Consider the following 25,373-nt stretch of genomic DNA (forward strand, 5'->3'; position numbering starts at 1 on the left):
ACGCCGTAGGCGTTGAAGGTGCGTGGTGAAGTCAGAGGCAAAAACAACAACGTCGTCGAGATAACATAAGCACGTGTGCCACTTCAAACCGCGGAGAACTGTGTCCGTCATGCGTTCAAAGGTTGTTGGCGCATTACAAAGTCCAAACGGCATGACGTTAAATTTGTATAAGCCGTCGGGTGTGACAAAGGCTGTCTTCGGCCTATCGACGTCAGCCATGGGTACTTGCCAATAGCCGGAGCGTAAATCTAGAGATGAAAAGAATTCTGCTCCTTGTAGGCTATCGATGGCGTCATCGATTCGCGGCAGCGGGTATACATCTTTGCGAGTGATCTTGTTCAGCCGCCGATAGTCTACACAGAACCGTACCGAGCCTTCTTTTTTCGTAACAAGGACGACAGGAGATGGCCATGGACTGTTCGAGGGTCGGATCACTTCGCGGCGAAGCATATCGTCCACTTGCTCATTAATCACACGACGTTCTGTGGGAGAGACGCGATATGGTCGTTGCCGCAATGGCGGTTGGGAGCCAGTGTCAATATGGTGCGTGACAGCAGACACCCGGCCCAGGGAAGATTGCCCGACATCAAAAGAAGAACGAAATTCTTCTAAGATGCGCAGAAGCTGCGAACGCTGAGGTGGGGTGAGGCCATCGGCAGTAGATGAATCGAACACACCTGTGGGCAAAGGGTCTGACGTAGAGAACCGAGCGTGTTGTAACTGGCGCAGGACGTGTCTTCGGGAACATCCGTAATTTGTACGCCGTCGATCACTTCCACGTGGCCAAGACATTCGCCTTGAAGCAGCATCACAGGGTATGAGGAGGGGTTACAGACAAAACTAGCTGTGGAGCCTTGTTTGACGTTCACAGTTGGAAAAGGCAGCAGCAGACCTTCTCGAGTATAAAAGTGGCCCGAAGGAGAAAGTAATGCGATGGTGTCAGAGAGGCTGCTGCAATGCATTGATACAATCACTGACGAGTTGGGAGGAAGGTTTGTGTCGTGCCTGACGAGTAGTTTGTTCGCAAAAGAAGCATTATCGGCAAGCGTCATATCTGAGATCGGCGACAGTCCTAGTTCGGCCCGTGCGCAATGGATGACGGCATCGTGGCGGGCGAGAAAGTCCCACCCCAGGATAACTTCGTGGGAGCACGAGGAAATCACAATAAATTCGACGGCGTATACAACGTCCTCGATGAGAACACGAGCGGTACACGCCGCAATCGGGTGAATACGCTGTGCGCCTGCTGTTCGGAGGGCGAGTCCAGCAATGGGCGTCGTAACCTTTCGAAGGAAGCGACAAAGCTTTGCGTCCATAACTGATACAGCGGCTCCGGTATCCACGAGGGCATATGTGCGCACACCGTCAATTAACACGTCTATCACATTGGTCGGGCTACGTTGAGGACTTCCGCGTTTCGACGGGGTCGCAGTTCTTGCCTCATGGACTGCGACGATTATTTTTCCTCATCCCGAGCTTAGGGACGAGGCCGCATCGGTGATGGGGAGCGTCGGCGTGGAGAAGTTGAGCGGCGGATGTTAGCGGACCGGCGGAATGGTGGTGACGCAGCCCGAGGTTCGTCGTCGTAATAAGGGCGCGGAGAACCTGCCATAGAACTTGGCCCATATGGTGTAGCGCTGGGCGACTGCACGCGACTACAGTGGCGTGCGACGTGGCCTGCATAGCCGCACGCAAAACATATCGGTCGATTGTCCGCTGTACACCACCGAGTCGTTGCGGCAAGTCCCATCCATGTGGAAGGACGCGTTGGACGTGGCGGCTGGTAAAGTGATTGCATAACAGGCTGTTGTCGGGGCATAGCGAGGACTTCGGCGTACGTGAGAGGTCCCCGTTGAGGGAGTTGTTGAGGCTGGGTGACGACTTCCGCGTAGCAGAGTGGCACAGCTGTCGGGATCTGTTGGGGCCTGGCCATGACTTCGGCGTAGCTGTGAGGCGCAGCCGCAGGAACACGCTGGTGGTGCTCAGGCAAAACCTCGTGCAGTTCTTGCGCTATGACGCGGCGAAGCGGAGGGGCAAAACTTGGCGTAAGCGCGTCTACCGACTGCGGCTGCGCAAAATCCGTCAACGAGAGTTGCCGGGCAACTTCCTCGCGGACGAACGCCTTCATTTCTGCGAGAAACGCTGCCTGGTTGGAAATGGCAGCCAAACCAGCGAGGTGTTCGTCACGCGGTAGAGATCGACGGGTCAGTGACCGCTGCCTGCGGAGTTCTTCATAGCTCTGACACAGTGTGACAATTTCAGCCAGAGAGCGTGGACTTTTGGCCACCAACATGTTAAAGGCGTCGTCTTCTATGCCCTTCAGGATGTTTCGGATTCGATCAGACTCCACCATGGTCGAATCGGCTTTCCTGCATAGGTCCAGGACATCTTCGATATAACTGGTGAATGTTTCGCCTGGCTGTTGAGCTCGTTCTCGGAAACGTTGCTCGGCACGCAGCTTGCGAACAGCACGGCGACCAAATACATCGGCGAGGGACGTCTTACATTCCGACCATGTCTGGAACTCTGCTTGATGGTTGTTATACCACAGGCTGGCCACTCCAGCGAGGTAGAACAGAACATGGCGCAGTTTGGCCGCTTCGTCCCACTTGTTATGGTCGCCTACCTTGTCGTACGCCGTGAGCCATTCGCCCACGTCAGTGTCGTCCGCTCCAGTGTAGATAGGAGGGTCGCGATGACGAGGCACCCCGGGACACGCAGTCGGTGCAGGAGGAGGCGTTTGCTGGGAGGCATCTTGGGGCATGGTAGATGGTAGGGTACGGGACCGGAGTTCCAGGATGATCGTCTGAGGGTACCCAGCACACTCCAACAATTCTAAAGGTGCTTATTTGGCACAGCTCGGAGCAGCACAACGTCGACGGGCAGGGCAGTCACAGCTTTCAAGCACGAGAGCCGTTGCTGAGCAGGAGCGCTCGACCCACTAGCGTTTAGAGCCAGTAGCGCTGAACCCACTAGCGTCTCTCTTCGCTACATTCGAAGCAATCAATCGCTTTCCTTTCATCACGTCATCTAACTGCTTAGGCAGCCATCGACATGACACCTTCCGGTAGCCTACGGACCCGTGAACGATGTCGTAAACACTCCCATGTGAAATGCCAAGTTCCCTGGAAATGTTGTTGAGCTGCAGACGCCGATCTGCTTTCACCATTGCATCCACACGGGAAATGTCAACAGTCAGTGACGCACGCGGCCTCCCCACCTGAAGGCTCACTGTCATGCAAGTCTTCACGGCCTCTTGCGAACTCACAACACCACCACCTCACACTCCTCAAAGCGAGACACCTTCCCCCTTACGTGAGCTGCATTTCCCTGTGAATTTGGATGGCTGTTCGTCCCTTGCTGCATAGAAAACGAATCACACTTCGTTGCTCGTATACCATAGACGTGTGACGCACAACCGCCGTCTACAACAACTGACAGCAGCACCGTGAAGAGGAGAGACGGGCAGATAAGGCGGGGCCCGTCCAAGAAAGGTCCACCGCTGGGAATAGATATGTTGACTCCGCATTTACAGCCGTAACTTGGCTAAAAAATAGGGGCTATTATTGTCTAATTCGGCCTCGTACAATTTTATTTAATCTTTCTATTATACGCTTACAGAAATCATTATTGGCAGTAATAGAGAAACTGGAACACAACTTAAGTTTCTAGTATATTTGTTGCGTGTCCTCTTTCTTCAGAGGTCTTGGCTCTCATCGTGGCCTGCTTCGCGCCGGCTGCCATTCTGTGTTCGTACTTCATCGCGGAACTGTCGAACACACTGCAGTCCGCTTATGCCGTCGGCGTAGGACTGTTCGTCGTAGGAGGTAAGTATGCTAACATGCTTCCTCAACTAGGACTGGTGGTACATTCGACTAGTGTGCACCGCTCCGTCCGATTCAGTTTGCAGCAAAGCTGAGCCTTGTATAGATGCGTACATGAAGCTGCTCTGAATGCAATCAGAGTAGCCACGCCATAGAATTCTTGCGGGTCTTGGTCGCGCGCCTAGCTCAAAGATTACAGCAACTCCTGGTACTCTGAGCAGGAACGCAGTGCCCTGAATGAGACAACTGAATATGTTCCAAGCTTTCAATTCTGGCTAAGCCAATGCAAAGAGCATTGCCCGAACGTGGGCTCGAAAGCGATCAATTGGAGGCAGCATTAACTTCGTCACACTATAGTTTTACACAGCAAATAAATCTTGTGCAAGTTTAATTAGGTAAGACCACTTTCTTTTAAGGTTAGGAGACAAAGGCGATACTTTTATCAAATTCGAAGGAATCGGGGACTAGCTCACATAATTTTATAGGGAATATCGTACCTAGATTATAAAGTCTGCTTGCTCTGAAGGTTATTAGGAATAGTGCTGATCATATCGCAATGATAAGAACAGCGTTACCTGGACAACAGCACAGGAAAGACTGCCTCAGTTGTGGCCGCCACGGCTTTGGAGCCATGGCACACCAACAAAGTCAAAGCAACAGTATTCAGGACAGTTTTTACCGCTCAGAGTATGTGTCCTACCGTCACGTGCAGCTCTCAGCGCTCGAAAAACACCTTTAGGCGTTATGTGTACGGGAAGATAGAGCATCAAAAACAACAGCATCGATGAAAACAATGATAAAGAAAACTAGCCAGATACATCTTCAAATACCTTCTTTTTGGAGCTGTGATGCAAGTTTCTATAACATTTTTCGGGTGTTTAAATGAGACGAGTTGAAAGGTGAATGGATGGCTGAATGCTCTGGGCGTCAATATGTAATCACGTGGCTATTTTACTTCTTTCATTGCTTTGTTCATAACGCTTTATATCAAGTATATTTTTCAGAATGTTGGCTAAGTGGTTTTCAAGTATGCTAGTTATGAAACATTACCGTTACTGTAGAATATTTTAGCACCTACTCTACTCTGTGTAAACATGAAAAACAACTCACTGATGGATGTGAAATTGTGCATCTGTTCTTCGTCTGCATGCAGTTTGTGATTCTGGAGATGCTAGAAATATGCCGAAATAAAATTTCCGACCAACAAAATTAATTGCTGCAGGAAGGGTATCAACAGATTTTGCAGGATCAGGAAAGGAAGCCGAGCCAAGCCATGTCCGTGACTGCTGCATGCGCAATGCGCTCCGCATTTGAATAGACCCTTATCTGGCTCCAGCGACTGGACGTCTGCACTGTTTGCACCTCAGAAGACATCTAGCTATCTCGTCAATTGTCCAAAATTTTTTTGAACATTGGCCAGCGTTGGGCCACTCGGTGGTCACTCTGATGGCCGCTGCCGGCGCAGTTAAGCCTAACAGACGCCATGAACGCCCATTCTCCACAATCTATAGCCGCCGGGACTGACGGTATGGAAGTGGAGGCTGAACTGGAGAGCCGATTTCCCACATTAGCAAGAACAACAAAAGCACCCACCAAGAAGAACGTGACCGCCTATCAGCCCATGCAACTTGTTTGATGGGATTCTCGCGAAAGGAAGGGTCTCAGAACGAAGGAGGACTCCGACGAAGAGACGCGCACTTCGCGACCACTGAGCCGGTGATTTCGAACTAGCAGGCGGAATGGCCACCGGACGCAGCAGACAAGAACGCTCCGTGTTTTGACGTTCCACGCAAGAGACGCCGTTCTGAAACCCCCAAAATCACAGCTCATCAAGAGAGGCACACATCAGCAAGGACGATACTCACACTTTGCCCCGCTGAATGACACTCGGCGCTCCCGCTTCACGTGGTGGAAAGTGCGCTCGCTGCCCTATCGCTCACGGGATGCTTGACGACGCACCTCGCGTGGAAACGTGAGCGTTTCAGCAACACTATCCAGATTCATATCTATAACGAAAAGCAGGCTTCATACGTTCTGAATGGACTGAAAAAGATAGACTGGCCGGGACAACTATCAATGAGCGTAACCGTTCACCGCGCCCCTAGCGCGAGCATGTGTCGCCTCGTCATCCACTGCACAGCACCCGAGGAGACTGAAGAGAGTCTACGGCGCTCGATCTATTCGGGACAAGGGAACGCGGTGGCGGTGCGCCGCATGTCAAATAACGGCACAATGGTAGTCACCGTGGACATACAGTTGATGCATCAGCGCATAAAGTACAACGGACAGTTGTTGCCGACCCACTCATGCGTACCGCGCGTCCTGGTGTACAAAAACTGTACTCAACCTGGCCACGAGGAGGACATCTGCCCCCATACAGGTGGATGTGCGTTGTGAGCCACACCTCATTCTAATGGTAGTGAACACTGCCCAGCCTCCAGTCCTCACTGCCGCTTGCGCAACGAGGATGGCCACCTGTCCACTGACGCAACATGTCCCACGAAGATCGCCAGAGAAAGCAAATCAAGAAAATTGACGAAAACACATCGCTCGCGTGGCAGGTTCAGATGCCGGACAAACACTAGGGCCAGGCACAAGCAATATGACTCCCGTAACCACTCTACCGTGACAGCTCTGACAGTTGAAACAATCCCTGTGACAATGCGTTGGCGGGCTAGTAGGTGCGAGTCCATGAATACTTTGTTTAGCGCAAAACAAAGTATTCGTGGAATCCCTGTGAATAGCGAGACTTCTGGGACACCGATTAAGAAAGTGTAATATTTAATTAATTAATTATTTATTTATTTATTTAAATAATTAATTAAACTTACTTTACAGGCCCCGTGGGAGAGATTGTGTAAAGAGAAAGGTACACTGCGATGAGTTGCGTTATATAACACCAGTATGCACCAGCATTTTGCAGGGAAAACTCACACAAAAGAAAACACTGCACTGGGAATACAAGGCAAACAAAAGACATGCTGCACAAAAACAGAACAGGAGAGTATTAAGTAGTACATTAGAGCAAACAGTTGTAAATAATGAACTTAAATAATGGAAGAATAGAAAAAGATAAAATTCTAAAACAAAGCTATTGTACGAACAATAAATATCAATATGCCGTCTACAAGCAGGCCCCGTATCTACTCTTTTATGTTTCTAAAATGATTTGCTAGGATATGCTAATGCATTGGCAGGGATACCCAGATACATGCAGAAACTACTATAGACGCGGAACTGTTGCAGCTAGGCGGACTGCAAGCAGGAATTTGCCGCATCGAAGCGGCCATGAAAGAACTAATATGACAGGAAGCTAAAGCAAGAAATGCGTACGATGTGGAAACCAAGTGAATTCACGCCGATAAAGGAGGACGGACAACTACTGCAGACGAAGGTGGATGTCAAGAGAAGCAGGCGCAACAGCATGGTGCACGTGAGCAACACGTGCAGCGAGAGTCCAACAATTCGGTCTTGAGCCAATGGCAGGGTCAAAAGTGCAAGACACCGCCTTCACAAGAATGAAAAGAGTAGCAGCCGGACCGCGCCTACAGAATTCAGGATATGGAATCCCTAGCTAAGATGATACCTGAAGCGGTACCGCAGCTCTCACGACTCAGCAAGAACGCGCAACGGCAGCTGTCTTGGAGGTGTTGTAATCTCAGCGCTGACGCCCGTTGTTGCAAATGGTTCGCAAGCCCCAAGGGTAGCGTTGGCCTGGCGGCCTGGGGCACAACTGGAAGCATCCGAAGGTCCCGGCAAAGCATGAGTCGACTGGTAACAGAACAACTTGTTTATTCTAGCATCGCAAAAGAGCGGCCGGTCAGGTCGACCGAAGTGGAGAGACGGGAGAGCACGTAACTCAACGGATGAAATCGGAGCCTCTCTTGGCGTCCGGGGGGCAGCTGCTCTTATACTCTCGGAGTCGAGGGCAAGAGGAAGGCCTCGTGACGAGACCACGTGACGGCGGGGCACGGACAGGCTGAGAGACACGTTGAGACGAGTGTAGTGACGCACCCGCCAAGCCGGCGCCGGTCAGACCTCCTCGCTTCACACTTGGGGAGCTCCTCTCCCCGGCTGCCGCGCTTTGACAAGCGTGGGCACACACACACACACACGCACACACGAAGACACGTGGCACTGAAACACGCCTGGACGCGCTTGGCGGGGAGGCTTTGCGGCAGCTCCGAACGGGCCAAAATGTCCGCCGCTTTGAACGAAGCCCCGGCGTCCGTTGCATCCGCGCCGGCTATACCGCGCGTCGTAGGCGAAACGTAACAGACCGCCCCGCCGGGGGAAGGAGATCCCGATGGTCAGGGGACTGCATCCGCTGTCCGGAGGGATGTCGCTTGATGATGCTCATAACCGAAGTCGGTCGTCCTTCGGCGTTTCTTGAGCGCAGCGCACAGAGAAGGCCTCGTTCTCTCGTTCAGGTTCACACAGGACACTGCAAAGTGACTTCGGGAGAGTTGACATTTTTGTTCTCGTTCCCGGCAAGCGTTAGAACTACGCCGAAACTCAACCGCTCAGTCAGCAAGCACGGCACAACCCTCACTAAGCCCTGCCAGGCTCTTTCCCCTTTTAGACTACTGCCTAGTTCCTTACAGTAGTTTAGCAGCACTCAGAACGCGTCCACAAATCGGAAAATTGCACTAGAAAGCACATCATCACTTTGAAACACTACACAAAAGCAATATGTTAAAAATCCTGCCTCAGGAAGAAAAACATCAGTAACAAACAATTTTGAGGCTGATTCCCACGTTAGGGGCTTCGACTTAAGCCATCGGCGTTACCGTTGAGAGTCCCCTTTTTGTAACGCACCTCAAAGGAATATTGTTGCAAAGCGAGGCTCCAGCGCCGGAGGCGGCCATTTGTGGAAGAGATGGTCTGCAGCCATTGGAGAGGGCAGTGATCCGTCTCGAAGCATGCGAAGCGGAGATCGCAGCGAGCGACCGTACACTAGCTCAGCTGGCGAAAACCCCGTAGCCGCATGCGGCGCGGTCTTTAATGCCAACGTCACCCCAGGCAGACACAGCTCCCAGTCAGTTTGTTGTTCAAACCACAATGCTCTCAACACGCGCTTCATGACGGAGTGGAGCTTCTCAACGGAATTCGACTGTGGGTGGTACACTGAGCTGTCTAACAGCTTTACCCCACACCTTTCGAGAAAGGCTGTCATCAAAGGGCTAGCAAACACTGTGTCCTGATCTGACTGGATTTCCGCAGGAAAACCAACTCGCGCAAAAATGGACAGTAGTGCATTGACTATCTCAACTGAGCTCACTTCTTTAAGCGGCACTGCTTCAGGGAACTTTGTCGCTGGGCAGATCACAGTCAAGATGTGTCTGTACCCCGTGGTTGTTACCGGCAGAGGTCCCACTGTATCAATAACGAGCCGTCTAAAAGGCTCCGTAATGATAGGTACCAACTTCAACGGCGCCCTCGATTTGTCCCCTGGTTTGCCCACCCGCTGACAGGTGTCACATGTCTTCACAAAGTGGTCTGCGTCCCGAAAACACCCCGGCCAATAGTACTCTTGCAAGAGACGGTCCTTAGTTTTCTTAACTCCTAGGTGTCCGGACCACGAACCCCCATGCGATAAGCGCAACAGATCCTGACGGTAGCACTGAGGCACGATCAGCTGATCGAACTCCACTCCCCTGCGGTCTAGATACTTCCGGTACAGGACCCCACCTCTTTCCACAAAGCGAGCATTTTTCTTGGCGATACCTTCCTTGACAATGCAGCGTATGTTTTCTAGGCTGCCATCCTTCTTTTGCTCGGCTATCAAAGCCGACCGGCTGACTTTCAGCAACCTATTAAGTCCGTCTGACGTAGGCGCGATGAGCAAATCTGCAGATAGCTCTTCTAACTTTCCCGTGTCGGGCATTTCCTCTCCAGTATCTGGTGCCTTCAACGCTACAGGTTCAATTTTATTCAGTTCGGGCGTGCTCTGAATATCAGCTTGCTGCGCCTCTGACCCTTTCTCATTGTTCGACAACGTCGGCCCCGCAACTACCGCCTTTGCAGCGAGCTCCCGAACCTTCGATCTGGTTAAGGCCTGAACGCTAGCCTCACCAAACAAAAGCGCCTTCTCGCGCAGGGGGTGATCGGACCTGTTCGAAAATAGGTACGGGTACTGGGGGGGCAGCATAGATGACACTGCGGCCTCCGTCTCAAGCGCTCCGAAAGGTCCTTCAATAAGCACTTTTGCTACGGGCAGACACACGCTATGAGCTTCCACGGCTTGCTTGATCCATGCGCACTCGCCCGTGAACATATCGGGTTCTACGTAAGAGGGGTGAACTACATCCATCGTAGCTGCGGAATCGCGAAGCACTCGGCACTCTTTCCCGTTCACGAGGAGGTCTCGCATGTAAGGCTCGAGAAGCTTCATGTTCTCGTCAGTGCTGCATAATGACAAAAACACGACTTTTGTTTTTGTTTCTGGACACTGCGCCGAAAAGTGACCCGGCTTCTGACACGTATAACACACGCGCACTTGCCTCGTCTCGAACCGCTTTCTGCGTTCGGCTTCGGCTGCCGCCGTCTCCTTACGTTCGGTCGGACTGCTTTCACTCGCATCCGCACTACGTCTGTCCCCCTTTGCTCTCATGGGCGTGAACTTCGGCCTCTCAAACTTGGAGCCAAATTCACCCTTTTGACCGTCCTTAGCTCCACGAGCCCGACGCGTCACAAACTCCTCGGCTAGCTCAGCGGCTCTAGCCACCGTACTAACGTCTGGCCTATCCAAGACCCAGTACCGCACGTTCTCAGGTAACCGACTATAAAACTGTTCCAGCCCGAAACACTGCAGAACTTTCTCGTGATCACCCAACGCTTTCTCTTCTTTGAGCCACTCCTGCATGTTTGACATAAGCCTGTAGGCAAACTCTGTATATGACTCACTTTTACCTTTCTCATTTTCCCGAAACTTCCGACGGAACGCCTCCGCTGACAGCCTGTACTTTTTTAGCAGACTCGATTTCACTTTGTCGAAATCCTCTGCCTCCTCTCTATTCAAGCGAGCGACTACGTCGGCCGCCTCGCCGGGTAACAAAGTGAGCAAGCGCTGTGGCCACGTTTCCCGAGAGAACCCCTGCTTCTCGCACGTTCGCTCAAAGTTAACCAGGAACAAACCAATGTCCTCTCCAAGCTTAAACGGCCGCATCAGGTCAGTCATTTTGAACGATACTCGTTCTCCTGCACCGTGTGCCTGACTTCCATTACGAGCGCGTTCCATCTCTAACTCGAGACGCTTCATTTCCAAAGCGTGTTGACGGTCGCGCTCTCTTTCTTTCTCTTGTTGCTCTCGTTCTATCTGTTCTTTACGTTCACGCTCTTCTTTTTCTTTCTGTTCTTTTCGTTCGCGCTCATCTTTCTCTTTCTGTTCTTTAAGTTCGCGCTCCTGTTTCTCTTTTTGCTCTTGAAGTTCGCGCTCCTGTTTCTCTTTTTGCTCTTTAAGTTCGCGCTCCTGTCTTTTTGCCGTCTCCCTCTCCTCAATGGTCTCAAGGCATTCCGACAGCTCGTCATCCTCAGCTTCTAACTCAAGAATAGCCCTTAGCAGTTCTGGTTTTCTGAGTTTGTCTGAGACATCCAGACCCAACTCTCTTGCAAGCTCCAGCAATTTCGGTTTGCGCAACGACTTCAAATCCATGGCTGCTCTGAATGCTGCTTTCTCTACTGCCTTCTATTGTCTTGCCGCAAACTAACCCGGCAGCAACGACAACCACAATTACCAGCTCTGTTTCTGACACTAACAAAAGCCTGGCAAAACTCAGAAGAAGAAAGTCCCGCACTCACCAAACCTCGCAGCCAAGAATTCAGCGCAGTCGTTCCGCTGCAGGCAACCAGTCATCACACAGGGCTCGTTGCACTGCTCCCGGATGGTCGTTGTGCTGCTCAGCATACAGTCAACTGCATATCTTCGCTGCTGGCCTCCGTTGTCGCGATCTCACCGCTACCAGCCAGTTGTTGGATATCGCACCGCTGGCACGAGTTGTTGTAATCTCAGCGCTGACGCCCGTTGTTGCAAATGGGTCGCAAGCCCCAAGGGTAGCGTTGGCCTGGCGGCCTGGGGCACAACTGGAAGCATTCGAAGGTCCCGGCAAAGCATGAGTCGACTGGTAACAGAACAACTTGTTTATTCTAGCATCGCAAAAGAGCGGCCGGTCAGGTCGACCGAAGTGGAGAGACGGGAGAGCACGTAACTCAACGGATGAAATCGGAGCCTCTCTTGGCGTCCGGGGGCAGCTGCTCTTATACTCTCGGAGTCGAGGGCAAGAGGAAGGCCTCGTGACGAGACCACGTGACGGCGGGGCACGGACAGGCTGAGAGACACGTTGAGACGAGTGTAGTGACGCACCCGCCAAGCCGGCGCCGGTCAGACCTCCTCGCTTCACACTTGGGGAGCTCCTCTCCCCGGCTGCCGCGCTTTGACAAGCGTGGGCACACACACACACACGCACACACGAAGACACGTGGCACTGAAACACGCCTGGACGCGCTTGGCGGGGAGGCTTTGCGGCAGCTCCGAACGGGCCAAAATGTCCGCCGCTTTGAACGAAGCCCCGGCGTACGTTGCATCCGCGCCGGCTATACCGCGCGTCGTAGGCGAAACGTAACAGAGGCTAGCGTTCGACCGTATACCTGTGATTGCCACCATGGCTTCCGCAAAGCAACGAAGCGCCATGCCGTCTGACGGTGTAACACAACCTTTTCGTGTTGTCACATTCTTCGTCTCGTGTTTCCCTTGCGGTAAATTCGGAAATCATGGTTTAGCCCACCAGCCCCCCGAGTCGCCGGCAGTTCTCCAGTGGAACTGTCGTGGACTCAGGACGCGAGCACCGCAGCTGAACTTGCTTTTCTCATAGACGGGCTACTCGAAAGTGTTTCAGCTGCAGAAAACGCGAGGCCAGTCTGCGAACATACGAATCTGGACTGGCTACTTCCAACCGAGTATACAACATGACCATAGCCGCAAGATAGACAGACGTCGACGCCCAAGCTACAATGTTTGTGCACAACTCAGTGCCACAAATACAAATTGACAAGTCCACTTACTGCACAACGCACCAGGAAATCTTAGCCGTTCGATGCGAACTGGGCAGTCCCTCTAACATCATGCGTTAGTAGAGCCTGTGGCCCGATACGTGCAAGCTCTATTCTGGTAAATTCGACTGGATAGCTGACCTGAAAAACCGTTACCCAAGAGAGCGGCTGCTAATCGGGGGAGACTTCAACACACTCCATACAGGGTGGAGCTACGACAAGGTCTCTGTTCGAGGAACCGCATAGGTAGGTTCAGTGGAGCGAGCCAAGTGACTTCTGCAGAACGATATTAACTATACCCGACTCGCCTGCACTACACCCGCGGAAGTGCAACACAACACCTGACCTGACCTGGGCGCCACCAGGACTTGCGCGGGAATGGCGATGTCACCCAGATAGTATGGGTAGCGACCACTACCCGATCTGGAACACTCTTATAAAGCCGCCAACCGAACATTCAAAGTCCCAGCACTCATTGGGCAGCCTTCAGGGAAAATATAGCCAACCTCGAGCGGTCACTGCCTTTGGCTGTACGCTTGCAGCGGACCAGCTGCCAAGGTGCACGGGATCTTGAAATGAACACCGTGCACCCATCTACTGAACTTGTGGGACCGCAGGACCCGACTTCAAACGAGCGACCGCGCCAACAGTCGTTGCTATCAAAACTTACTCAAAGTTCGCCGGCTCACTAGTACCACACGACGCTATGCCCGCAAACTTCACCGGGACTGTAGGGAAGAGCACCGCGCTTCTTTCAACGAACGAACGGCTTTGTAGAAAATGTGGTCTACCTTTCGTGTCATCAATCACAGCGGAGGCGGAGGCGACCGCCGCCGAACAACGGAATATATCTTGCCAGTCACCGGATTAACACCACTCAAGTTCCACGATGAGGCGTCACGCTCTCTTTTTTCCTCAACCGGCAGAACTCACAGCGCCCAGTTTGTACGAACGATACCCGGTACTCTCCCAACAGTGCAAAAATCCCAAGTTTGTACGTACGATAACCGGTAACCTCCGAACAGTGCGAAAATTCCCGCTTTACCTAGACAGAATTGCTTGCCGCCCTACATACTGCCAACGCGCGAAGTGCACCATGCGGAGACGGCGTAATATGGTCAGCTCTCTTGAATCAAGATGATAACCATCTGAATGATCTTCTGGAGCTGATCAACGACGTCTGGACCACAGGCGTACTGCCCGATGACTGGAGGCATTCTGTGGTGGTGTCTATTCCTAAGCCTGGACAGACACCTGACCGTTTGACACTCCTGCACCACATCTCATTCACGTCCGTCTTGTGCAATGTGTTGGAGCGCACGATATTGACTCGCATCGCCTACTACCCGGAGACAACGGGATGGTTTCATCCGCTTGATACCGGATTCCACCAAGGTCTGTGTAAGCACGACAGTTTCTACCTTCTCCGCAAGACTGCGCACCTACCTCGTCGTAACCAGGATGTAAAACCCGATCTCCTTGCAGCAGCTGAATTAAAGAAAACATTTAATACTGTGACGCATGAAACGGCGATAGACGCTGCTCGCGCGACAGGGCTAACGGCTGCCTATTTAATTTCACATGAAGGGTTTCTTGGAGGGCGGCACCTTTGAAGTCCGCATGCCGGGCCCGGCGACACGACGGTAGTGATCCAGTAGGCGTGTCCCAAGGAGTCACCTTTTCCCCGATGCTCTACAACATATTCATATCCCTCCTGGCCTGGCAGCTCGAGGAAGTGGATGTTCTTGAACAGTATTTTACAATCTACGCAGATGGACATTACGCTGTCGACGTCTTGCGAGGAATAAATCACCGATCAAGTGGCGGCACTACAAACAGCCTTGGACATGACCGATGCATTCCTGGAAAACACGGGGATGAGGTCCTCCCCAAAGAAGACCTGATACACCACCATTCGTGGTCACGACGAACGCTGGCAGATAGTTGTCTTACACTTCGTGGGCACGCCCATCCACACTGACACCGAAGGCTATACGAAAATTCTGGTTTTGCCGATAGCAGCAGAAGGTCGGCCCGTGATATGGATCCGTCAGTTACGTCCAACTTACCGCCGGATCCTTCATTTGATACGGCGAATATCGTGGCGCCTCAGATGAGCCCGCACCAAGACAGCCCGCCAGCTTGTCCTGGCTACGCTGGTGCTTGCGCACAGATTGACGTAACACGTCCAGCAGCTGGAAGCACTGTACAGCGAGACCCTCCGCGTTGTCACCGGGCTACCGCGCCACTGACGGCTGGATTATCTGCGACGCTATACGCAATTGACACCACTTCAACACATTATCAAACATCAATTGGCATAATGTAGACCACCCCTCCGATGCTACTACGAGGGGCGCGCTCTCCTCCGCGCTCTTAAGGAAACCCCAGATTCGGAGTTGGAGCCCGCACCACTGACGTTACCGTGAGACACATACACAACTGGTCGACTCAGGACCTATGTCAGGGCGCAGGGACCCGCGCCGCCACCCAGAGCGCAAATGAGCATATGGAGAGCCTAGCCAATTCATGTGCCGTTCTCTTTTACGTGGACGCTGCCTTCCGCACGAAGCCCGACGATACGAAAGTCGCAATTGGAATGTACCGCCTCGATGCTGGAACCATGCACGCCCAAGAGTACGCATTTGTTAATCAAGAACCACCAGACGCACTCACGGTCTAACTCATGGCTGTCCGTGACGCACTACACGAAGCCCTCGAAGAACCTCCTGGCGCTTCACAAATTGCAATATATACGGAAATTCAGGTGGCGGTGTGCATATTACGTACCCCCCACGCTAACCCCAATCGCAAGCAAGATAGCAGAGGCAAGCAGGAGGCTGCGCATGGTGCACACAGTAGAAATTCGGGCATGGTGAATTACCCGTTACTGCACAGTACCAGGGAACGAAGCGGCTCACGCTGCTGCGAGCGCAATACTAACCTTAAAGGGACACTAAAGGTTACTATGAAGTCTAGTTAAAGTGATAAAGCAATGCTCTAGAACGTCTAAGGCGTCAATATAATCGCGAACAGAGCTTTAGTAACCGATAAATTGAGATAAATGCATGACACGATTTGAGACCCCCCCAGCGACATTCCGGTACTGTACTAGCCCGATGACGAAGGCACTCCTCATCATAATTTATGTCACTAGTACTCAACTACTCGTACTAAAAAGATTATTTCATTAGGTTATAAGACGGATGAAAATGCTACTTGTCTACTTCTGTTCGAATCTAAGAAAAAATAACATTTGACGTTACCCTTGAGTAGTATGCGTGGTCGAAAGGTTTCGCTTTCTCTCGACTCTGCGCGCTCGACTCAGCGCAGCGCGCGCTTTGGAGTTTCAGTTGTTTCATTATCGCGTCGTGCTGCGCTGGCTCTGCTGGCTCGCGAAACTTGTATTTGGAACAAGGAGCGAGAATGCCACGTCCATGTGATGTCGTGCTATGCGCGAACGGTCCGCGGAACTTGGCCAAGGGCAGGTACAGCTGCGAATCCAACGTTACTTATCACTGTGTGCCAACGAGTGAACCTCTCCGTTCGAAGTGGTTAAGTGCCGTACCTCTGTCACAGCGCGTTGGCAAAGAGCCGAAAAATCGCATAGTGTGCTCGCGGCACTTTCGTCCAGATTATTACGAGTTCAACGCCGACTTAGTGAAGTCGTGTGGAGTGCCTTTCAAAGCAATACTTTACCGTAGCGCTGTTCCGTCGGTCTTACCTGCATTCTACGAAGCGCAAGAACAACTGCAGGTCGAAGACGGGGTGCTGAGTGCGGCATTTGGTTATCACGAAGGAAAAGCTACAAATGTGCGAATATGTACAGCCATGACATACAGTTGCCGTCGTAGTAGTAAGCAACGACGCCGGCAGCGCGAGCCCTCAGCAGCGGGTCACGTTCATCAGTGCTTAAATCGCTGAATCGAGCCCAGCATCGCGAGCCAATGTGTCGTTGTCAGGATCGTCCATTGCAACGAGCGTCAAAGTTGGCGTCATACAATAAAGAACCAGCTTATCGTCGCGCGCTTTCCCTTGCGCTAGCCACCATAATTCCGTTTTCGCGCTGCTGTCGGCTCTGTCTTGGCTCTGTTTCTGGCCGCGCGTTTGTGGGTGCCCTTTTACTCACCGACGGCGCAACGTCACCACTCTTCGATCGGAGGGCGGGCGACTTGAACTGCGCTAGAGGTACGCGGACGCTTCAGAACGTATTTTCTCTTAAAATAAGTCTCTTCTTCGCATGAAACAAGCGTTTCGAGGTTTCTGGGATGGTATTTCAACAGTCCACGTTGACTTAATATTAACCTTTAGTGTCCCTTTAAGCCACCGCAGCAACATACCAACTTTTGTGCCCCTGCAACATTGGGAAAATTAACATACGTACTTACTAGAACGATGACAGAGATGACGACAGCTCTGTGCATGCCTATAGCAACGTACGCTGAAGGAAGATCTACTGCCTGCAGGCTTGTCGCGCGAATGTTAGGTACTCGTGCAGAAGGCCCGCATCAGTAATGCATTTACGCCGGATGCACTTGCACGCTGGCGGCCACGCAAGGAAAGAAGACACCGTCCTGGCATACGCTGGCAGAGCTACCTCCTATACAAATGGGGTGGCCAGCGTGCAAAATGGCAGCTGCACCATCCATCAGACACTTGCTGTGAGCGTGCTGAAAGTATTCAGACCTCCGACGAAAGCACCGAGGGCAAGTGACCTGCTTCGAGGAAGAAATCCGTCCCTCAGCGGAGGCCGACAGTGTCCTACGAGCGCTGTTCGCCTTTGCTGCGGAATCGGGAATTCCCCGCATGGATACATTATGCGGAGATGTATTTCTCGGTGGTTGGCCTTTTTCCCATCTCCGAATTCCCCAACTCCATTACCCTTAATAGGCCGACGAGCTACTCCTCTTTCAATAAAGCTGTACCATATCATACCTTACCACACTAGGATCAATGAAATTCAAGTCATCATTCAAAACAAAGGCACCGCGACTGTTGATGGAAAAAAAGCAGGTTCTGTAAGGTTATTATTGTTATTAAGCATTTTGTCGTGGTGTTTAGAAGCGACGCTTTATATTCAGAGCTTTTAATTATGGAGCATACCATTAGTAATGCGCCAGACGGAGTGAGACCTTTCCTTTTTCGGACGTAAGAAATAACAACGTTCCTGATTTAAGCAGGCGGAATTTTATATCTTCATGAACCATTTCATGCTTAAGAATATTTTCCCAATGGTATTAGGGAATTTTACTATTAAGCCAAATTGATCTTTGTGTGAACTTCAGTGCAGCATTTCTCTTGCATAAATGTCATTCCCGTTTAGCCAGTGACGCGGTGACTGAATTGTGATCAATGAAAACACTACGCTGAGTGGCGAGACCCCAAACAACGGATTTTTAGGAAGTTCCTTTATTCTACTGTCTTTTGAATGCCAGCCTTGATTAATACAGTACAAAGGGTTCTTCAAATTTTCTCACATCACTGTTAGGAGATTTCATGTTGGCTTCTCCTTAGCGCATAATGCACCTTTGTTATCTACACTATATTTTCCTCACATAGGTGGTCGTCCACACTGTCCATGGCGGAGTAAATTAGGCCTATGTTAACCTTCGTTTTTTCTTAAAGATCGTAAACTGTAATTTTTGTTGGCCTCATCCGAGCTGCGGGTTTCCGCGGAATGGTTTTTCTATATTCTGGATTGTAGCGTTACCTTTATCATTACGAGTTCTCATCCACCATAATCGTCAGCGTCGTGCACGTGCATGTAGTGCGAGCCACGAGACCCGCGCTCTCGTTCGGGAACGGGCCGCAGCCCCGCCGCTCCCCTTCATACACTTTCGCTTTTCTTCCATGTTGAATGTAGGGAAGGCGGCACCGGCTCATCGGCCACCGTCAGGTATTCCTACAACGATATTTGTAGAGAAACGAAATGCGCACTTGCTTAATAAGAAAGTTTAGCGCAAGCTAATTTTCCACAAGCTTTAAAGGTGTCAAATAGTTACGATGCCAGGATATCTTTTGACACCAACACTAATTCACCTGAATAAAGTGCGATCATTTTTTCATACAATTTTCCAAACTCCAATACGGACATTACAAAGGGGTGTTAAATAAAGCAACGGTAGTCCCAGTACGAGCATTCAAACACAGAATACCTGTTAGAATAAAAACAGGAACACCAGCGAAAAAATGTAGGTTGGGTACAACGACACATCCAATACTTTGAAGACCTATACTGCCAATAAAATGGGTGTTACAAAACAGTCGCAGGCGCTCCCGCAAGGCGAAGCATCGATTGCGATAGCAAATTCGTAGACATCTATGCGAAGTAGGGAAATCAGTTATATCAGCCTTATAAAGTTGTGCACATTCGCTTACTCACTAAATTAACGAGCATGATGTCACGCGCGCACAGGCCAACATGAACGCATCACACTCGATGACTGCGAACACTCGCTGTCGAAACGCCGGAGTGAGGAAGCGCCGCGGCAGCAGTAAGCGAAGTGGCCTTCAAGCTGTCTATCACTTCAACGCGAAATGAACGGCGAGAACACAGCACACACCAAGCTATGAGCCGTCAGCACATCTAGACTCTTTCCGCATCGCAGGTCGCTTTCAAGATAGGGTCCGCGCGGCCGCGGCATACGCAGTTGCCACCCGAGTAGTAGGCCCCCCTCCCTCCCTTCCTTCAAGTGTCTTGAGTTGGACCGAAGATGGCGCCCTTTCTCCACGCTTTCCTCCTTGCGCGCGGGAGCTTGAGCTAGCACCGTCGGCTCACCCTCGCCCGCTATCACTCACACGTAGAGCACACGGCACGCGGTAACTTTGTTATCGCCCTTGGACTTTATACAGAACATCACGGTAACGGCAACGGCAGAAATGCGCCTGGATTGCCCATGTAATTGTTATCGCAATAAAATCAAGGTTACTTACAATGACTAAATAAAATGGGAAATGCTTGGCAAAATAAATACACATTCCAGGAGATACTGAATAAAATAAAAAAAAAATTGGAAAAATTTAAGCAGTACAAGCAACTTGGTGTTTATATAAAACAATGTCACGTGCGCAAGGAACATTACAGTATGGTGAAAAGAAAAAGTAACATAAGAACGCAGTGACATCTTGAACGAATGAACAACAGAATCGCGCTTGCGTACGCTAAACTGGTGTTCTAGTTTTGTTGGGAATTCATCATGAGTTATAATAGATAGAATTTCATTTGTTAACACATTCCAGTGATGTATTGCGAAGAACAGGCGCGAGTGACTCAAGAAGTTCGTGCGCGCCAGAACGGCCGGCGCTTTGATGTGACGATCAAGGCGCGGGGAGATACGATGGGTGGGCCTTGAGTGGCATGCGCCGAAAGACGACCTTCAGTGCTCGGGAAAATGGGGAAGAAGTTCTATCCGGCTTCGATGTTCTGGTGACACAAGCTTTAGAGATAAATGAATGCTAGTGATGCTAGACGTTACATAGTTTTTTGGTAGTGAAGCAGGCTGCTTTGTTGGGGAATCACTCGAGCTTGTTAATGAGGTACGACTGATGCGGGTTCCAAATAAATGCCGGATGTTCCATTTGTGAACTAACCAGTATCGTACAGACTAAATATATGCGTGCTTTCTGCTTTGTGTTACTATATGGGTGAGCTAGACTTTCAGCGGTCAGGCGCTGTGTGAACCGTTGTTTCTTTCCTTTTTGGGTGCTAGCCTCCCTAAGCACCTTGGTTGATATTCACAGAAAACTTTCTTACCTTAGTACTCTTCGTCATCAAGGACAAGTTTGAAATATCGAACGTGGCTGGCCATTGGGAAATAGCGTTTTACGACCGGAAAGCTTTGTGAACGTGGCCACTGTATTCTGTCAGAAGTAAGCACACGGTGTATAAACACAACAGAAAAAAGAATCGTACAGATCCTAGTAAGCAACTGCTTCTAAGGAATAGAAAGAGAAACTTGATTATTGTGATGTATAGAACAATTTATATGCAGTACAAAAGTGTTGGATGGAAATTACAATTTGCTATATAGTGCACAAATATTCTTGTAAGATACATAGAAACTGCCAACAAATTCAGTATTCGCCTACAATTTTCACAGTAGCTGACATGAGTACTACATAGGAATCTCATTGAGGAATAATTGAACTAGAAAAATAGATGTGAGCTTTCTTCTCAGTCACAGAATAATTGTTTAGGGAGTGTAAGAAAATGAAGGAATGTTATTCCGGCGGAAGATTGAGATAGCCTTGTCTAAAAACTAGTTATCACGGCGGAAGAAGGCTGACGAAGCTACAGAATGGCGATGGAATAACGTGCCAGAACGGCGCCCCCACATCAGTCCTGTTTGCTTCCTTGGCTATCGCAGCGCCAGCCGTCTGCGTGTGGTACGCCCTGCGCACCGCCTTTCTTCACCGTGGCGTCCCTCGAGCGGCCTTCTCCTGTTTCCCGTCGTTCGCCATGACTTCGAGCGTGGTGCGCGCAGTCAACCTGCAGGTGGAAGCCGAAGCGTGCGTGGCGCTGCGCGCCACTCGCGCTGGAGCGCGCACCGCCCTGCAGTCGGCTTGCCCCAACGTCAGCTCCTTGGGCCCCGGGTTTAAGCACTGCTGTGAAAGTGAGTGCCCTGGATGCACACGTGTGAACCATCTTTGTTGATCTTGATTGGATGACTAATTGATTCATTCATTGGTTGTCGGATCGATGATAAATTTATTTATTTATTAATTGATTGATTGATTGACTGCATAATCAATAAATTGATTGATTTTGGGGAGTTAATGTGCGAAAGCAGCACTGGGCTCATGAGATTACGGGTCAGTGTTATTTTGACCACCTGGCACCGTATTCTGTAACGATTCGGTTTCCGAAGAATGCGCCCTTGTGGTGGCTTCACATTTGGGCGATCCCCTCACTTAATGAGAAAGACAGGAAGGGCAGAGGCCACTCGGCGCGCAGGCTTTTTCTAAAAGTGTACGACGTCACCAAGCAAGGAAAATATAGCAACTTAGGAAGTCTTTTTGGTAAATATAAAATCATTTATTGATGTTACTGCTGAGTTTTCTGTTTTTTATTACTAAACGTAGATGTGACATCTGGCAGTGAATGAGTTGACGCATATTGTTTACTGTGGTTGACCCATTTATGCCTCAGGTGGGACATCGCACGCTAACTTCGCTTGCCGTTGCAGCAAGTGTTGCGTCATTTTTAGCCATCGTGCCAACGAAAAGCATTGTACCCTCGTTTCTTTGTGTACTGCGTGCCACCGACTAGAAGAGTGCCTCTGAACGAACTGCATTTTCGTCAGCATACGCAGCGTTGACGATGAGACGCTGTTTTTTACATGTGTGGCCGTTGAAACTCCTTGAAGCTCCATCTCCTCGCACAAAGGCAGCAGCCTCGGACCTCAAGTATCTCCTTAACAGCGGGAGATATTGGTTGAGTTCATGAAACGCCACCCGTACTTCACCAAATCGTCGTGTCCGCTGAGAGCGGAGCTTACGGCGGCGCGCAAGGAACTGTGGAAAGCGGTCATCGCGCTACTGAACAATGAAGGTCCTGCGGTTAAAACGCTGGGCCAGTTGCGCGCCTTTTGCAGCAAGGAGACACGGCGCTTGCCACGACGCCGTTGTTCACGCCGCGTAGCACAGGTGAGGTCGGGAAATATGGTCTGCAGTGAATGCGCTAACAACGTTTCTTGCAGGGGCACTGGAGGTGGCAAGTTGCCCGGTCTACGTGGTCGCATCCTTTCGCTGATGGCGACGGCCAGCGCCGAAGAGGTAGGTAATCTATTGCATTTGTTTCGGACCTTTTATCCGGTGAATGCCTTACAGTTCGCGAGATGCTGTATGGGATTGCACCGAATGCGGGATTGTAATCAATGAAGTCAGAGTGGGGCGCAATGCAGGTTTTCGCCATCATGCATTGTGGTCATTTCTAGTTATGTCAGCTTTTCTCACAGTGATATTAAACAAGTATCGTGTTATACGTATGACAAGAAGTCTTGTAGAAGCATGAACGCCATTTCAGTATTGCTGCAATGACATTGAATGCGCTTTCATTCAGTGGTATCTAAAAATCTTGTAGAAGCATGAATGCCATTTAACTATTGCTGCAATGACATTGAATGCGCTTTCATTTAGTGGTATTTCACAGCCTATGAAAACAGTGTGAACATATAATAACTCATGGTGCTCCAAAAGCTATGTCACAAGAAGCCAAAGAAGCTTTAGTAAAACAAGCAGCTTCAGACATACTAAATACGTTTGCATGCTTTTTGGTTACCGATGTGAAAAAAAATATCTGCACAGGTCTGCGGAGAGCCAATAGCCAGGAGCAGAGTGGTTGGGTCCCGGTTGGCGACCAACAAGGCACCACTGGGACCCAAGGTAAGAATGTTTCGTTCAAACATTTTAGTTTCATTCACTCACGCCGTATGATAGTGTTCGTATAATTTTGTACTTCATGTTGAGCGTTGATTTTGATGTGCTTCTGTCACAGTGCATTTTCTATTCATTATTCTTCCTAGCACACCCGCAGCCGCAGCAGACTCGGCAGACTGAGAAGCGGCCCGCGCCCTCGCGAGACCAAGAGAGTAGTGGCAACAAACGCGTGTGAAACCTTTATCTGTGCATGATCTATGACATACTTGTTGGTGCGTGCAGCCTGCCTTACGATAACGTCATAATTACAAGTTACCATGTTGGCGGCACTTGTGTTCAATATTGCATCTCGGAGATCGAGACAGGAATGCTAATGTTGCCCATTTGTGCATAGAGAAATTTTATTTGTGATTATTAGAAATATGGCCACAACTTACTGAAAGCATTTTTTGAATTTCTGCGTTTTGCCATATCACAAGCAGCAAAAAAAAAAAAACAAAGACACCAAGGGCAGCATAGTGGAAATTACATGCACTTATTTATGGAATTAAACAAGTGATAAATTCATGGAAATGAAAACAGATGAAGAACAACTGGCCGCAGGCGGTGCACGAACCCACGTCTCCTCTATGGGCCCACTTTAGTTGCGACTCTTGCGGGGAAGGATGAATGGCAGTTGGTTTCTCGCGCGGGTAATAGATAGCGCGAAAGCCGCACCCAGCAGGAGACCCGGCTCTGACGGAACGGTTTGGCACGGTTCACTGAACGAGACAGCCGTACGATTTGACAGCGGTGACAGAATCGAATGAACATCTGCTAAACAGTTCCTGCTTCACATTGCAGATTTGCCGTCCGCAAAAGTACGAAAACCGTCTCAGAAACGCTGGCGAACTGGCCTACGATAAAGGTGACGAGCGACTGAGCAGGGCAACTGCGCAAAGCCGGATCGTTCCCGTTCACACAGCGCTGGATACCGGGACCTCGTGACCAACGTACAGCCTATAAATACAGCAATGCTCCTGAGGGACATGATTTGGCAGAAGTGACAGCATCGACTGTACATCTGCTAAACGGTTCCTGCTTCGCATTGCAGATTTGCCGTCCGCAAAAGTACGAAAACCGTATCAGAAACGCTGGTGAACTGGCCTACGATAAAGGTGACGAGCGAGTGAGCAGGGCAACTGCGCAAAGCCGGATCGTTCCCGTTCACACAGCACTGGATACCGGGACCTCGTGACCAACGTACAGCCTATAAATACAGCAATGCTCCTGAGGGACATGATTTGGCAGAAGTGACAGCATCGACTGTACATCTGCTAAACGGTTCCTGCTTCGCATTGCAGATTTGCCGTCCGCAAAAGTACGAAAACCGTATCGGAAACGCTGGTGAACTGGCCTACGATAAAGGTGACGAGCGAGTGAGCAGGGCAACTGCGCAAAGGCGGATCGTTCCCGTTCACACAGCGCTGGATACCGGGACCTCGTGATCAACGTACAGCCTATAAATACAGCAATGCTCCTGAGGGACATGATTTGGCAGAAGTGACAGCATCGACTGTACATCTGCTAAACGGTTCCTGCTTCGCATTGCAGATTTGCCGTCCGCAAAAGTACGAAAACCATATCAGAAACGCTGGTGAACTGGCCTACGATAAAGGTGACGAGCGAGTGAGCAGAGCAACTGCGCAAAGCCGGATCGTTCCCGTTCAGACGGCGCTGGACACCGGGACCTCGTGACCAACGTACAGCCTATAAATACAGCAATGCTCCAGAGGGACATCATTTGGCAGCAGTGACAGCATCGACTGTACATCTGCTAAACGGTTCCTGCTTCGCATTGCAGATTTGCCGTCCGCAAAAGTACGAAAACCGTATCAGAAACGCTGGTGAACTGGCTTACGTTAAAGGTGACGAGCGAGTGAGCAGAGCAACTGCGCAAAGCCGGATCGTTCCTGTTCATACGGCGCTGGACACCGGGACCTCGTGACCAACGTACAGCCTATAAATACAGCAATGCTCCGGAGGGACATCATTTGGCAGCAGTGAGAGCATCGACTGTACATCTGCTAAACGGTTCCTGCTTCGCATTGCAGGTTAGCGAATTTTCTTTTGCCCCTTTGAACC

The 25,373-nt window shown here is 50.5% G+C and overlaps 1 protein-coding gene across 3 annotated transcripts in view; it reads left to right on the top strand.

The window, feature by feature from the left end:
- Positions 1-25,373, top strand: part of LOC129387032 (uncharacterized) — a 177,626-nt gene that overhangs the window by 42,915 nt on the left and 109,338 nt on the right. For all 3 annotated transcript variants that reach the window (XM_055075683.2, XM_055075682.2, XM_055075684.2), the window contains 2 exons: positions 3,702-3,827; positions 21,239-21,484. In XM_055075683.2, coding sequence (XP_054931658.1) covers positions 3,702-3,827; positions 21,239-21,484 — 372 coding nt within the window. The remainder of the gene's footprint in view (positions 1-3,701; positions 3,828-21,238; positions 21,485-25,373) is intronic.

This window comes from Dermacentor andersoni, chromosome 2 (genome assembly GCF_023375885.2).
Source record: "Dermacentor andersoni chromosome 2, qqDerAnde1_hic_scaffold, whole genome shotgun sequence".
In the NCBI taxonomy this organism is placed as follows: Eukaryota; Metazoa; Arthropoda; class Arachnida; order Ixodida; family Ixodidae; genus Dermacentor; species Dermacentor andersoni.